The 15,026-nt window shown below is 37.3% G+C and overlaps 1 protein-coding gene across 1 annotated transcript in view; it reads left to right on the forward strand.

The window, feature by feature from the left end:
- ORC3 (origin recognition complex subunit 3) overlaps positions 1–15,026 on the forward strand; it is a 119,566-nt gene that overhangs the window by 24,454 nt on the left and 80,086 nt on the right. The window contains exons 5-6 of the mRNA XM_044003794.1: positions 7,301–7,405; positions 11,617–11,768. Of these exons, the coding sequence (XP_043859729.1) occupies positions 7,301–7,405; positions 11,617–11,768 (257 nt within the window). The remainder of the gene's footprint in view (positions 1–7,300; positions 7,406–11,616; positions 11,769–15,026) is intronic.

The raw sequence follows: 15,026 nt of genomic DNA on the forward strand, positions 1-15,026 counted from the left end.
AGTATCTTTGCCAAGAAAACCCCAAATGGGGTTATGAAGTGTCAGACATAACTGAAATGACTAACAGCAACAACAAATAGTTGGACTAGGGCGGCTAGGTGGCGCAGTGGATAAAGCACCGGCCCTGGATTCAGGAGTACCTGAGTTCAAATCCGGCCTCAGACACTTGACACTTACTAGCTGTGTGACCCTGGGCAAGTCACTTAACCCCCATTGCCCTGCAAAAAAAAAAAAAAAAACAAAAAACAACAAATAGTTGGACTATATTAATCTTTGCTTGAAATAAGACTTGGATGAATTATCTATAAAATGATTTGATTATTAATTTTCCTCATCATGGCCTCTGGTTCTTGGACTTAACTCTGTTGTCTTAGCTTATCTTTCCTGTCTAGCTTTGTTTAACCTCCATCCCCCAGACCTTATCCTCTTTAGTGCTTTATTAGATACTATTCTAGGATCTCTTGGCTCCTCTTGATCTTTCCAAATTCCTACCCTCCTAATCCCTGTTCCATAATAATCACCATCATTGTCAATGGATGTGAATAGGCATTTTTCAGACAAAAAAATCAGTGCCATGCATAGCCATATAAAAAATGCACTATTGGTTAGAAATCACTATTGGTTACAAAAATGCAAATCAAAATAACTCTGAGGTACTACTTCATACCTATCAGATTGAGTAATATGCCAAAAGGAAAAATGATAAATGTTGGAGGGAATGTGAGGAAAATGGAACACTAATGCATTGTTGGTGGAGTTGTGAACTAATCCAACCATTCTGGAGAGCAATTTGAAACTAAGCCCAAAAGGCTATAAAACTGTGCATGCCCTTTGATCCAGCAATACCATTGCTTAGGTCTATATCCCAAAAATATTTTTTTAAGAAAGGGAAAAGGACCCACTTGTACAAAAATATTTATAGCAGCTCTTTTTGTGGTAGTTAGGAATTGGAAATCAGGGCAATGCTCATCAACTGGGAAACGGCTGAACAAGTTGTGATATATGATTGTGATGGAATATTATTGTGCTTTAAGAAATGACAAGCAGGATGATTTCAGAAAAACCTGGAAAGACTCACATGAACTGATGAAAAGTGAGGGGAGCAGAACCAAGAGAACATTGTTTCCAGTAATAACAATATTGTACGATGATCAACTGTGAATCTCTTATCTATTTTCAGCAATACAATGATCCAAGACAATCCCAAAGAAATGATGAAAAATGTGATCTGCCTTCAGAGAAAGAAATGATCTTGTCTGAATATAGACTGAAGCATCCTAGTTTTCTCCCTCCTTCCTTCCCTCTTTCTTTCCTTCCTTCTTTAGTTTGAGTCTTGTACAAAATGATTAATATGGAAATGTTTTATATGATTACATATATATAACCTATATCAAATTGCTTAATGCCTTAGGGAGAAGGGAGAGAGGGAGGGATAGAACATGGAACTCAAAACTTTAAAAGAAATGTTAAAAATTATTTTAACATATAATTGGGGGGCGGCTAGGTGGCATAATGGATAAAGCACCGGCCCTGGATTCAGGAGTACCTGAGTTCAAATCCGGCCTCAGGTTCTTGACACTTACTAGCTGTGTGACCTTGGGCAAGTCACTTAACCCCCATTGCCCTGCAAAAAACAAAACAAAACAAAACAAAAAACATATAATTGGGGGGAAAATATCCCTTGAAAAAAAAAATAAATTCATGGCCACCATTATCTAATTCTCCCTTTCTGTTCCCAGGCTATTCAGAGTTTAGGGAGATAGTTACCAAATACTGTTGATTTGCCTACCTCGAGCTTAAAGTTCAAAACTTCACCTGGCCTTTCCCTACCATTGACTTTCTATTTCATTCCCCAAGTAACTGTTCTAAAACATTTCCTCTTTTCTCAAGCCTCCAACCTCACTCCTATCCCACACACTTATAGCAGATGACTTAGCCTCTTACTTCACTTAAAACATTCTAGCTACGTTAGTTTTCTTCTTTTGTTTATCAATACTTATTAGTCTTATCACCAGCCCTTTACTTATTCCTTCTAGTAAAATATGAAGAGTTATCCCAACTCACTGCATCAGATTTGTCAATAGCCCTACTACCCCCTGGTTTTCATTTACTCCTTCATTTTTCAGTAGTTAGATTCTCTCTCATGCATCTTCAGTTTTTCTCTTTCCACTTGCTTCCTTTTATCAGCCCCCAGAATGGTCAAGTCTCCCCAATCTTAAAGACAAGAGTTATTTGTTCCTTCTATTCCATATAGTTACCATGCTATCTTTTTTCTTCTCTTTATTAGTAAACTTCTTGAAAAAGTTTGCTACTCATTTCTTCTTTAAAAAGTTGGCTTCTAGGGGGCGGCTAGGTGGCACAGTGGATAAAGCACCGGCCCTGGATTCTGGAGTACCTGAGTTCAAATCCGGCCTCAGACACTTGACACTTACTAGCTGTGTGACCCTGGGCAAGTCACTTAACCCCCATTGCCCCGCCCCCCCCAAAAGTTGGCTTCTTATGGTGGCATAGAAATTGAGGTGATGCCCATCAATTGGGGAATGGCTGAACAAGTTATGGTATATGAATATTATGGTGTGCTGTAAGAAATGATGAGCAGGCATATTTCAGAAAGACCTGGAAAGACTTTCATGAATTAATGCTGAGTGAAGTGAGCAGAACCAAGAGAACATTATTCATAGCATGAACAACATTGTGTGATGATCAACTGGGATAGAATTAACTCTTCTCAGCGGTACAATGATCTAAGACAATGCCAAAAGACTGATGATGGGAAATGCTCTCCACATCCAAAAAAAAAAAACAACTGTGGAATCTGAATACAGATTGAACCATACAATTTTTATTTTTTTTGTTTGCTTTTTGAGGTTTTTCCCTTTTGTTCTGATTCTTCTTTCACAACATGACTAATGTGGAAATGTTTTTGTTTTGTTTTGTTTTGTTTTGTTTTAGTGAGGCAATCGGGGTTAAGTGACTTGCCTAAGGTCACACAGCTAGTAAGTGTTAAGTGTCTGAGGCCGGACTTGAACTCAGGTCCTCCTGACTCCAGGGCCAGTGCTCCATCCACTGCGCCACCTAGCTGCCCCGTGGAAATGTTTAATGTGATTGTACATATATAACCTATATCAGATTGCTTCCTGTCTTAGGGAGAGGGGAGGGAGAAAAATTTGGAACTCAAAATCTTTTTTTCCGCTATCATGAGAATTTTATTTTGCTAACCTTTTATTTTTTTACCACAAAAGTATTTTATTATTTTTTAGTTACATGTAGAGATAATTTTCAACATTTGTTTTTATAAGATTTCTAGTTTCAAATTTTTCTCCCTCCTTCCTCCCCAAGACAGCAAGCAATCTGATATAGGTTATATATGTATAATCACATTAAACATGTTTCTGCATTAGCCATGTTGTAAAAGAAGAATCAGAGCAAAAGGGAAAAACCTCAGAAAAGAAAAACAAAAAAAGTAGAAGTAATATGGTTGAATCTGCATCTAGATTCCACAGTTCTTTTTTTCTGGATTTGGAGAACATTTTCCATCCCAAGTCCTTTGGAACTATCTTGGACCATTGTATTGCTGAGAAGAATCAAGTCTATCACAGTTAAACAACACAAAATGTTGTTGATACCATGTACAATGCTCTCCTCATTCTGCTCATCTCACTCAGCATTAGTTCATGTCAGTCCTTCCAGGTTTCTCTGAAATCCACCTGCTCATCGTTTCTTACAGCATAATAATATTCCATTACATTCATATACCACAACTTGTTCAGCCATTCCCCAATTGATGGGCATCCCCTCAATTTCCAATTCCTTGCCACCACAAAAAGAGCAGCTATAAAATAATTGTGTACATGTGGGACCTTTTCCTGTTTTTATGATCTCTTTGGGAAAAATACCTTATAGTGGTATTTCTGGGTCAAAGGGTATGCACAGCTTTATAGCCCTTTGGGCATAGTTCCAAATTGCTCTCCAGAATGGTTGGATCAGTTCACAGCTCCACCAACAATGCATTAGTGGAACTCAAAATCTTACAAAAACAAATGTTGAAAACTACCTTTAGATGTAATTGGAAAATAAAATAAAATACTATTAATATTAAGATTTCGGGGGGGCGGGGGGGCAGCTAGGTGGCACAGTGGATAAAGCACCAAAGCACTGGTCTTGGATTCAGGAGTACCTAAGTTCAAATCCGGCCTCAGACACTTGACACTTACTAGCTGTGTGACCCTGGGCAAGTCACAACCCTCATTACCCTGCAAAAAAACCCCATAAAACAAGATTGGCAGGCGGGGGGGGGGGGGAGAAAAAGAAAAAAAGCTCACTTCTTATTACACAGTCTTTTTCCAGACTCTTGTACTATGGCTTCCACCCATAGCATTTTATTGAAACTCTTTTTCTCATATTAATAATGTGAGAATATTAATAATCACTCAGTTAAGTGTTGTTGTTTTTCTGTCATAGTCCTTCCAGTCCTGTCTGAAGTATTTCACTTGATATAATCTTATCCTTTGACTTTAGAAATACTATATTCCCCTGCTTCTTCTCCTACCTCTGTAAATGCTCCTTTTCTGTCTTTTCTTCCTTACTTCATAACTTATCTGTTAACCTGCTGTCTCCATGCAAAAGATTCCAAAATAAATGTTTTTAGGCATGACCTCTCTTATGGGAGCAAAATTCATGTTTTGGTATCTTAGAGTACATTCCCACTTGGATGTTCACCCAGCATCAGCGTCTCAAACTTCAGATTTCAAAAACTGAGTTTATTCTTGTTCCCCCCAATCTCACTTCCTGTCAGTACTATCATTCACCCTGTTTCCCCATGTTTTTTGGAATCCATTACATTGTTCATTGTTTTTCTCCTGCTGTCTGTTCTTTCTCACTCTCCTTTAATGAAACATTATGCTCTTAACCTTTCTGCTATGTAGATATTCCCCAGGGTGCTTGTGTATATGTATGTGTGTGTATATATATATATATTTCTGTATGGCTTTGTAGATATGGACTAGATATAGATATGTGTAGATGTATATTGGTGTATATATATATTTATGTATAGACATGTATATATAGAGACATGCTATATTTATATACACACATATATGTGAATATGAATGCACATATACAAACATGTATATTTATTCCCTTGGAAATTTCTTCAATTCCCAAGTTTTTAGTTATTATCTGTATCCTGATGGCCCCCACATCTGTAATTTATCTCCTCAACTCCAGTCCTATGTTAGCAACTACTTGTGAATATCTATCTCCGTCAGAAATTTTCTATAGGTATATCAAACTAAGAATGTGCAAAACTATTATATTCCCTCCAAATCCATCTCTTCTCCAACCTTTCCTCTTTCTATTGAGAATACCACCCTACTTTTTATCTTCTGGGTTTGCATCCTAGAAGGTTATTATTTCTCATATCTGTCTATTGTCCGGTCTTTTTGATTTCTACCACCACTACATCTCTCAAGTCTATCCTCATCTTTTTCCACTTCTACCACTTCCACCCTAATTCAGGCCATTATTACTTTTTGCTTAGACTATTGTAATGGCCTGCTTATTGTTCTCCTGGGTTCTAGCCTTCCCCTCTGTAGTCCATAGTTCCCAAATTGATATACCTATTAGGGTACCATCTAGTCACTTAATTTCCCTACTCAGAACTCTTCAGCAGCTCTTTATTGTAAAGATAAAATACAAAAACCACAGCTTGTCATTTAAAGCTCTCCATAATATGGCTGCCACATACTTTCCAGTTTTTCATATTATTCTACAAACTGACCTGCTAGCTGTTGCTTTAATAAGACATTCCATCTGTTAGGATCATAGATGTATAGCTTAAAGAGACCTTGGGGCAGCTAGGTGGCGCAGTGGATAGAGCACCAGCCCTGGAGTCAGGAATACCTGAGTTCAAATCCGGCCTCAGACACTTAACACTTACTAGCTGTGTGACCCTGGGCAAGTCACTTAACCCCAATTACCTCACTTAAAAAAAAAAAAAAGACCTCAGAAGTCATTGAGTCCAACCCCCTCATTTTACAGATGAAGAAACTGAAACCTAAAGAGGTTAAATGACTTCCCCAAGGTTACACAACTAGTAAATATCTCAAGAAGATTTTGAACACAAGTTTTCCTAATTTCAACTCTAGCATCCATGATAATACTTTGCCTTTTCATCTTTGCTCAGGTAGGTGCCCTATGTCTGAAATGCCCTCTTTTCTTACCGCATCTTAGAATTGCTAGTTTCCTACAAAGTTCACCTTGGGTGTCACCTCTTATATAAGACCTTTCTTGATCAAAGTCAGGAAGACTCGTCTTCCTGAGTTCAAATTTGGCCTCAGACACTTAGTGGCTGTGTGACCCTAAGCAAATCACTTAACCTTGTTTGCCTTAGTTTCCTCATCTATAAAATAAGCTGGAGAAATAGTAAATCACTCCAGTATCTTTGCTAAGAAAACCTTAAATGTGGTCAGAAAGAGTGGGACATGACTGAAAGATGACTGAACAATTGAACATAGATACATATGTGTGTGTGTTTTCTTTACTTATCTACGTATTATACTTCTCAATTAGAATACAATCATGAAGGAACCCTTTTGTTCTTATCTTTATATCACCAGTACCAAGTGCAGTCTCTGATTTACAAAAGATGTTTCATTGACATTGTAAAGAGTTTGAGTGCAGCTTGGTGATAAGATGGTGTGCTTATTGTCTTAGGTTGGCACAGCTAACTTCAGATATGCTTAGCCCCAAGGTGGCCTACGTATAATGTATTTTTTCATCTATTTAAGTCAAAGAGGGTTTTGATCCATCTCAGTGGAGGGAGTACTTCAAAATGTATTGCTTTAGTTGTCTATATATTTGTGTTATCACCCAACTACTTTCTTTTGTCTTGGAAGAGCAGCGAGAGCAGAGACTATACCTAACCTTTTATATCTCCCCCAGAGCCTAACATTTAGTACGTCTTTGGTAGATAAATGTTTTAAGTTGCGTGATAACAAACTTACTTCACACATATTCATTTAACATAGTGCAACTATCTAAGTAATAAAATATTTTTGTCTCAAGTTTTTGTTACTTCTTTGTATACCTTTCTTTGAGAGTATTTGGTTGAGATTCTAGTCCAGAAAATAAGACTCTTTGCCTCTAGATAATCCAGCACTATTGTGAAGTTTTGTGGATTGCTTTTTTAAAAAAATCTGTTAGCAAGAGTACTTTTTATTTCTTTGTAGTTCATTTAACATGTTGAGTCATTGTTAGTGATAAAAAAGAATCTGATATTGATTTTTTCCCCCTGCAGGTGTGAATGTAACAGATCATGATTTAATATTCAAAGGTCTAACTGAGATGCTTAAAGATGTAATTACTCCATATGTGGTCTCATTGCAAGCTAAAGAATGCCCAGGTAATGTATAAATATTGTAATGACTTTGGTAACTGGTTTAAAAGATATTATAGCATTCTTAGGGTATATATTCTAAAAGTTCTCTCAAATCTAGTAATAATTTTCTATAACATAATGATAATAAAGAGGGAAGGACACTGCAAAAAAAATTTATTAACTATATCTAATCTAATCTGAAAAAATTTATAACTGTGTACTATAAAAAATTATAAGTATATGAAAAAATTATAACTTTAGAAAAATTATAATTGGGCTGTAAGTCCCATCTGGGTCGCCATTCAAATGTAAAAATATTTTATTAACTTGCTGGCCTAATTTGGGGGGGACTAATCTGACTGGAGGACTAATCTGTGGCCTTTTGACTCACTGGCTATCTGACTGCTATTAACTTAGTATGGGCCTTTTAAAAATTTCTCCACACTGCTCCCAAATTGATAAGCAAAAGATTAAGAAGCCTCTTAACTAAATAATCAAAGCAGAGTTTATTTATGAGAAACAATTTAAACATAAAAATACAGGGAAATAAAATGTACAACCTGACTGCTTTCCAGCATGTCTTTTTCCACCCACTGCTCCTGGAACTTTTTAGCCTCCTCCTGTGTACCAACGGACCTTCTTCTAGCATTCTCCTAGTGCTCCAGCGTCATGTCCCTCCCCCCCCCCCTTGCTCTTAGCTTTTTCTCCGTCTCCCCCCTCCTTACAGAGCCTCAGTCTCCTTAGTGTCCTCCTAGCAGCCACCCTTCTGTCCATCCTCTTTCTGTCTGTCCTCTTAATTTCTGGCCTCCTCACACATCTCCTAGTCCTCTGGCACGCCCCCTTACTGTCTAACTCCCCAGTATATATCTTCCTTCTAACCACTCAAACCTCGGGGCTCCGTGCATCCCCGCACACACCAAACTAATCTTCCGGCCACCCTAGGACTGCCTCTGGGGAGGCTCGACCACACCCAGGGGCCTGTGCCCCCCGCTGCTTGCCTGGGACCTAGGCAAAGGCTACACCAGAGCCCGGCCTGGACGAGCCCGGGATCTCTGGAATAGATCTTCTCAGGGCAGAGGGAGCTGGGGCTTTTACCCCCAGCCGTCTGACCTGGCCTCTCATACAGCCCATGGGGCTTTTTGACTCAGCTGAAGCAGAGGAGGAAGGGCACCAGCCCCTCCCACACAGAAAAAACCCTGGGGGCCCAAGGCTTTCTAATCTCAGCCCAAAGGTAGGGTCCCCAAATCAAAATAAATTTCCACAACACATTTATGTGTTTCCTTTTTTTCTTTTCACTTTCCTTCTCCTGTCAGCCAGAGGAAAGAAAATAAGGCAGAATTGGGCCATGTTGAGATTTTTAGCCTCTCAAAATCCTGTAAATGGAGTTGGTCTACCTTGTTCAGTAAACATGTATATATATTCACTGACTAATTAGAGGGAGAACAATTTAGAATACTCAAAAACATAATTTTTTTCTTTCTTTTGTACTTTTATTACATTCAAATAGATGAAATTGCTAGAATTTGGCATAACAAAACATTATCCAGTGATGTCTTTAAACCATTCTCTTTAATGAAAAAAATATTTTATTTTAGGTCACATCCATCAACCCAATATGGATCTCAACCCCTATACTTCTTAATAGGTGGGCTGGAAAGACCTCACAAAGTCACCAAGTTTATCATGCTGATTCCAATGTGGTGATGATCCTCTTCAAATTATACTAAGCTCAGAAACTAATATGAAGTACATAACTGAGCCATTTTCAGAACTTTTCTATCCCAATAAAGACTTGACAGACCTGCCTTTCTAGTGTAGCCTTTGAGAATCCAGTATCACTTCCACATCAGTGTGAAACCCTAGAATAAGACTTTAATTGAGGATAGAATAGATAAAATTATTCTTGGTTATTAGTCTATCCTTTGCCTTCTGAAATATTGTGTTCTAAGGTCTCTGTTCCTTTTTTGTGGCTGCTAAATCATGTGTGACCCTGACTATCTATGGCAGCTTGGTTTTTGAATTCTTTCTTTCTGGCTACTTGCAGTATTTTATATTTGACCTTGAAGCTCTGGATTTTGTTTGTTAATTTTCAGTTTGAAATATTTTTCAGTAAATGACTGGTAGATTCTGTTCTACACTGCCCTAGGACTATAAGAGATCTGGACAATTTTCTTTTAAGATTTCTTCAAATTCGATATGTAGTCCTGTTGTTTTTGTTTCTTTGTTTTTTGGTCATAGTGTTAAGGAAGTCCAATCTTCCTTAAATTTTTTTCCCCAAAATCTGTTTTGTAGATTAGTTGCTTTTGGATGAGATAGCTTATATTTTCAATCTTTTGACTTTGTTTTAATATTTCTTGCTGTTTCATGGAGTCATTGGCTTCTGTTTAGTCCATTCTGATTTTCAGGGATTTTGTTGCTTGAACAAAGTGTTGTATCTTTTATGCCAATCTTATAATTCTTTTCAATTCTTTCTCCAATAGCTTTCATTTCTCTTCCAGTTTGTCCTCAAGCATTCTCATTTCATTTATGAAAAAAAAATGTTTAACTCATAAAAAAACCCTATTCATTTATCTCTTCTAGGAATTCTAGCAGAATTTGTGCCTAAGGGGGGTGGGGGGGTGGGGGGGAAGGGGAGGGCTTTTCTTGGAGAAGTTCCAGAGTCATTCTCTTATTCTGGGTTTGTGTCTTAAGTGCTGTTGTCACCATAATAGCTTTTTAATTTGCTCAGTATTCTAACCTACTTCTTTACTTTGGACTTGATGTTAGGCTATACCCTGTGCTGAACTGGTTCTGTTGCTGATCTCTTTAGGTTTTGAGTGTTATATTGTTCTAGGATCTCTGGGACAGCTCATCCTGGGGACCTGTAAGCTTTTAGTGCTTCTAAGATGGTCTGATCCAGGGCAAAGTCTTATTTCTCTACCTCTGGTCTGAGTTTTGCGAGTTCCTAACCCAGATTTGGATCTGCGTAACAATAGACTGTTGCTTGAGTTAGTTACTATCAGCCAACTGAAAAGTTTTGCTGGTTCAAAGTGACAGAAATGCAGCTTCCTCCTTGGTCTGGGATTCCTGCCCTGCCTATTCTGTAGCAGGCTGCTGACCAGGCTCTAAACTGAATGTGAGACCTGGCCCTGCTTCTGAGATTTGAGCCATACTGCTGTTGCTTCCTTCTGAACTTGTTCTTCTCTAAGTACACTTCCTAGACTGAGGGGGTGGGGGGTAAGGGAAGGGGCACATGTCACCTCAATCCTGTCTGAATTTGTGACCCACAACTGAATAGTGAACAACAGAGTTGACATTTTGTACTTGTTTCCATGGCAGTGACCCAGTGGGTCTGAGAACTTCTTTCACTTTTCACTGAAATGCTCTTCACAGTACGTTGCTGGTGAGACCCTATCCCCTGTGTCTATAGACTTCTTTCTCTGTGTCTTTATGCTGCCCTATACTGAAAACTTAATCACTCTGACTTTGGGGGGGGGGGTATTTCCTGATGAAGATTCAACTAGTACATTTTTTTAGATCTTTTTGGAGGAGTTTTGGAGAAGAGCTTTCTGTTTGTTTCCTGCTGCTCTGCCATCTTGACTCTACCACCTAACAATAATTACTTTTCCATTCAAATTCTGCCTCATTGCTTCATTGTAAAATGAAGGTGACCATGAATTCTTAAAGGCCATATCAATAGAGCCCAAACTGCAGCTAATCCTATTAAGGTAGAAAGGCTTTTAGTTCAGTCCCATGGTCATCTGTCTTCCAAGGACTAGCTTAATTTAGTTTATCACCAAGTTGACTAGAAGATGAATTTTTTAGCCCCAGTTATTCTTTATGATCATCTACCAAGTTGTAGGGGGTTTCCATTGTGTTTTTACAGAGGGAGATCTACAACAACAAAATCAGACTCTAGAAATATTGTGATATAAAAGAGGTAATCATTGTTACTTTGGCAAGAACGGCATTTCTAGATGTTTAAAGCTATGCCTCTTACTACTCTATTTTGAGTCTCAACAATTTATTAAACCCTGTTGTATTAAGTAGAAATATATGTGATTCTTCCCCAAAAGTAGTTCCAGCTACTTTATTAATGTTAAATTCTATTTTTATAATGTTAAATTCTATGTAAAATATGTGGAATTAAAATGATAGAAAAAACAATATACAGAAGTAAAGTAACAGTCTAGAGTTTTTCACCTTTTAAACTGTATAAAGTGAGTTGAATTTCCTTGCTTTTTTTTGTTCCATAGATGTAAAGCATCTTTTGCAAAAGCTGGCATCACAACTGATGGGATGTTGTATAGACATGGAGTCCACAGAGGAAGAGCATGTTCAGTCATCCCAGAAAAGGATGCAATATTCAATGGCTTTTCTTTCTAGTTGGTACAAAAGTATCACACAGGTGTGTATGAACAAGCAATTTTCTGCGAAGTAAATGGCTTATGATTGAGGAGTTTTAGAATTGTAGAAGGTGTAGCAATATTTTATTTTGATAAGGACAACATGTGTATTACTAGTTTTAATTGGAATAGTAGCTTCTTATTTCCCTTGAGAGTGATGGAATTTAAAAGTGTTCTTTTATTGGTATATGAATTGATTCCTAGTAAGTATCTGGTATTCTTATCAAGATGTCCTTTTTTGAGTGCTTATAATCTAATGTTTTAAAAAGAATATTAAGAAGGGAACATCTCCAAAAAAGCATAGTGTATAATAAAACCAAGTGCTGTTTAAGTGTAATGACTAATCTTGGGTCCAAGAGAAGATCAGAAAATATACATACTCTCATTCCTTGGAGAGGTCAGGAAGCATGGGTATGAAATGTTGTGTACCCTATCGGAGAAGGTCACTGTGTTGTTGTATTTTTGGTTTTTTTTTTTTTTTTTTTTTTAGTGAGGCATTTAGGGTTAAGTGACTTGCCCAGGGTCACACAGCTTAGTAAGTGTTAAGTGTCTGAGGCCGGATTTGAACTCAGGTACTCCTGACTCCAGGGCCGGTGCTCTATCCACTGCGCCACCTAGCTGCCCCTGTTGTATTTTTTTAAGTTAGTTTTGGTTGACCATTTTTCTTTGTCCTAAAGGAAGGCTAACTGGATAGGTAGATGAGGGTATGTTGGGAAATAACTGGTATAAAAACAAAGTGTCAGTGAAAGTTTAATTTAAAGTTTTAAGTTCCAAATTGTGTCCCTCCTTCCCTACCTTCTTACTTCCCTCCCTGAGGCCATAAGCAATCAGATACAGGTTATACATGTACAGTTATGTCAAACACTACTATATTAGTCATTTTGTATATGAAAACTTGAATTAAAAAAAAAATGAAAGAAAGTGAAAATAGCTTGCTTCAGTCTGTGTTCAATCAATATCAATTCTTTCTTTGGAGGTTGATAATATGCTTTATCATTAGTCCTTCTGGATTGTCTTGGATCATTTGCTGATAATAGTTAAGTCATTTTCAGTTCTTCATCAAACAATATTGCTGTCTGTGCACAACGTTCTCTTGGTTCTGCTCACTTCACTATACATCAGTTCATATGTCTTTCCAGGCCTTTCTGAAATCATCCTGTTTGTCATGTCTTATAGCACAATAATATTCCATCACTATCATATAACACAGCTTGTTTAGCCATTCCCCAGTTGATGATCATTCATTTGATTTCCAATTCTTATCCACCACAAAAAAAGCCACTATAAATATTTTTGTACAAATAGGTCTTTTTCTCTTTTGAGGAATTTCTTTGTGATATAAACATAGCAGTGGTATTGCTATATCAAAAGGTATGCACAGTTTTATAGCCCTTTGGACATAGTTTGAAATTACTCTCCAGAATGGTTGGATCTATTCACAACTCTACCAACAGTGGATTAGCATCCCAGTTTTCCCACATCCCCTCCAACACCTAATATTTAACTTTTTTGTTATATTTGCCACTCTGATAGGTGTGAGGTAATACCTCAGAGTTATTTGAATTTTCTGAAACTTTAATTTAAAACAGAACACTAGAAATTAGCAGTCCTTGGTTCTGCCACTGTTATTAGCTCTGTGACTTTAATATGTTATTTAGTTTCCTATACCTCTGTTTTCATTTTTTGTGCAACAAGACTATTCTGTTAGTAGACACTAAGTACATAATCCTGTGAGCATCAATTCTGTTTTAAAAGGCTGATGGGAAGAATATATAACTTGCTTTGAAATATTTGAAAATAGATGCTCTTTTAATACCAAGGATGATAGAATAAACGTTGTTATTACCTTTTGAAGATTAGTGAGACATTTCTTAAGTGCTGGGATATCCTATGCAGGGTGGCACTATGATGTGATTATATAATGATGATCTTTTTTAGCTGTTAATATTATTTCATTCCCCAGAAGGGACCTCATGAAAAAGCTTTCCATAAAGTTTTGTTAGGAGTGAGCCAAAGCTAATGCTTACTGTCACTCACTAATTCTCTCTACAGATTATAATTTTGCTTTTAATCATTTGCACTTTGCATTTTTGTCAAATGTATGTGTTGATGAAGGGGTGGTATTAGATGATCTCTAACTTCTCTTTGAGCTCAAAAATTCCCTAATTATGATTGCAGTTCTCATAATCACATTGAGTGCTTACTATGAGCAGAGCACTATAGTAGGCACTGATAGAAATACACTATTTACATAAGACCTTTTCTTACTGAATGGAAGGGCCCATAACAGAGACTTAGGTACACTGGCAAATATAACGTTATATATACTATATAAGTGGGTTACAAAAATATAAAACAAAGTGTTCTTTGTGATTGGTTTGGGAAAAACATATATGGTTAATATGGAGAATCAAAGGAAAGCTTTTTGGAGAAGGAGACATTTGAGTTGGCCTTTAAAAAGACTAGCTAGAAATTCAAGAGTGCTTTTAATAACTCCAGGCCACTAAGCACAAAGGCTCAGTAGTCTCCCAGTAATGCAGTATGACAGCTAAACATCAACATTGCCTCTAAACCCATACCCTTTCTCCATACTTCCTTATTTTTGTTGGGATTATGTGTCATCCAGGTTCATATCCCCAGAGTTACCATTGATTCTTTATTTTCCCTCATTCCCCATATCTAGTCAGTTGCCCTATCCTGGCATTTCTGCATACACAACATCTCAGATTTGTCTGTTTTGCTTCACTGAGAGAACTACACCCTGTTTCAGGCCCTCTTACTTCTTGCCTGTGTGGATGTAATAACCTCCTAATTGGTATCTCTCATTATATTCACTTTCCTCTCTAATTTTCCCAGCACACAACTGCCAAAATAAGTTTTCACAGATCTGACCATGTCGCTCCCTTGCTAAAAAACCTTTCCTATATTCTTTAAGTTAAAATACAAATTTTTTTTAGTTTGGCATTTAAAGTACTCCACAATGTGGCTCCTATCTGCCTTTCCAATCTTATTTTATATTACTTTCCTTCACAAAAACTGCGTTTCAGTCAAGTTTTATTACTAACTGTTCCCTGAACTCAACAAGCCATACCCTGCCTTTGCATCCACACAGCCTGTTTGCCTGGAATGCACTCCCTTTTCATTTTACCTTTCATAAACTATATTTTCTTTTAAGTTTAAATGTACTTCCTTTGTGAGAGAATTCCCCCTTGCCAAGTTTTTAGTGTACCCTTATTCCTCATTTGACCTTTCATTATACT

The sequence above is a fragment of the Dromiciops gliroides genome, chromosome 4, assembly GCF_019393635.1.
Source record: "Dromiciops gliroides isolate mDroGli1 chromosome 4, mDroGli1.pri, whole genome shotgun sequence".
NCBI lineage: Eukaryota > Metazoa > Chordata > Mammalia > Microbiotheria > Microbiotheriidae > Dromiciops > Dromiciops gliroides.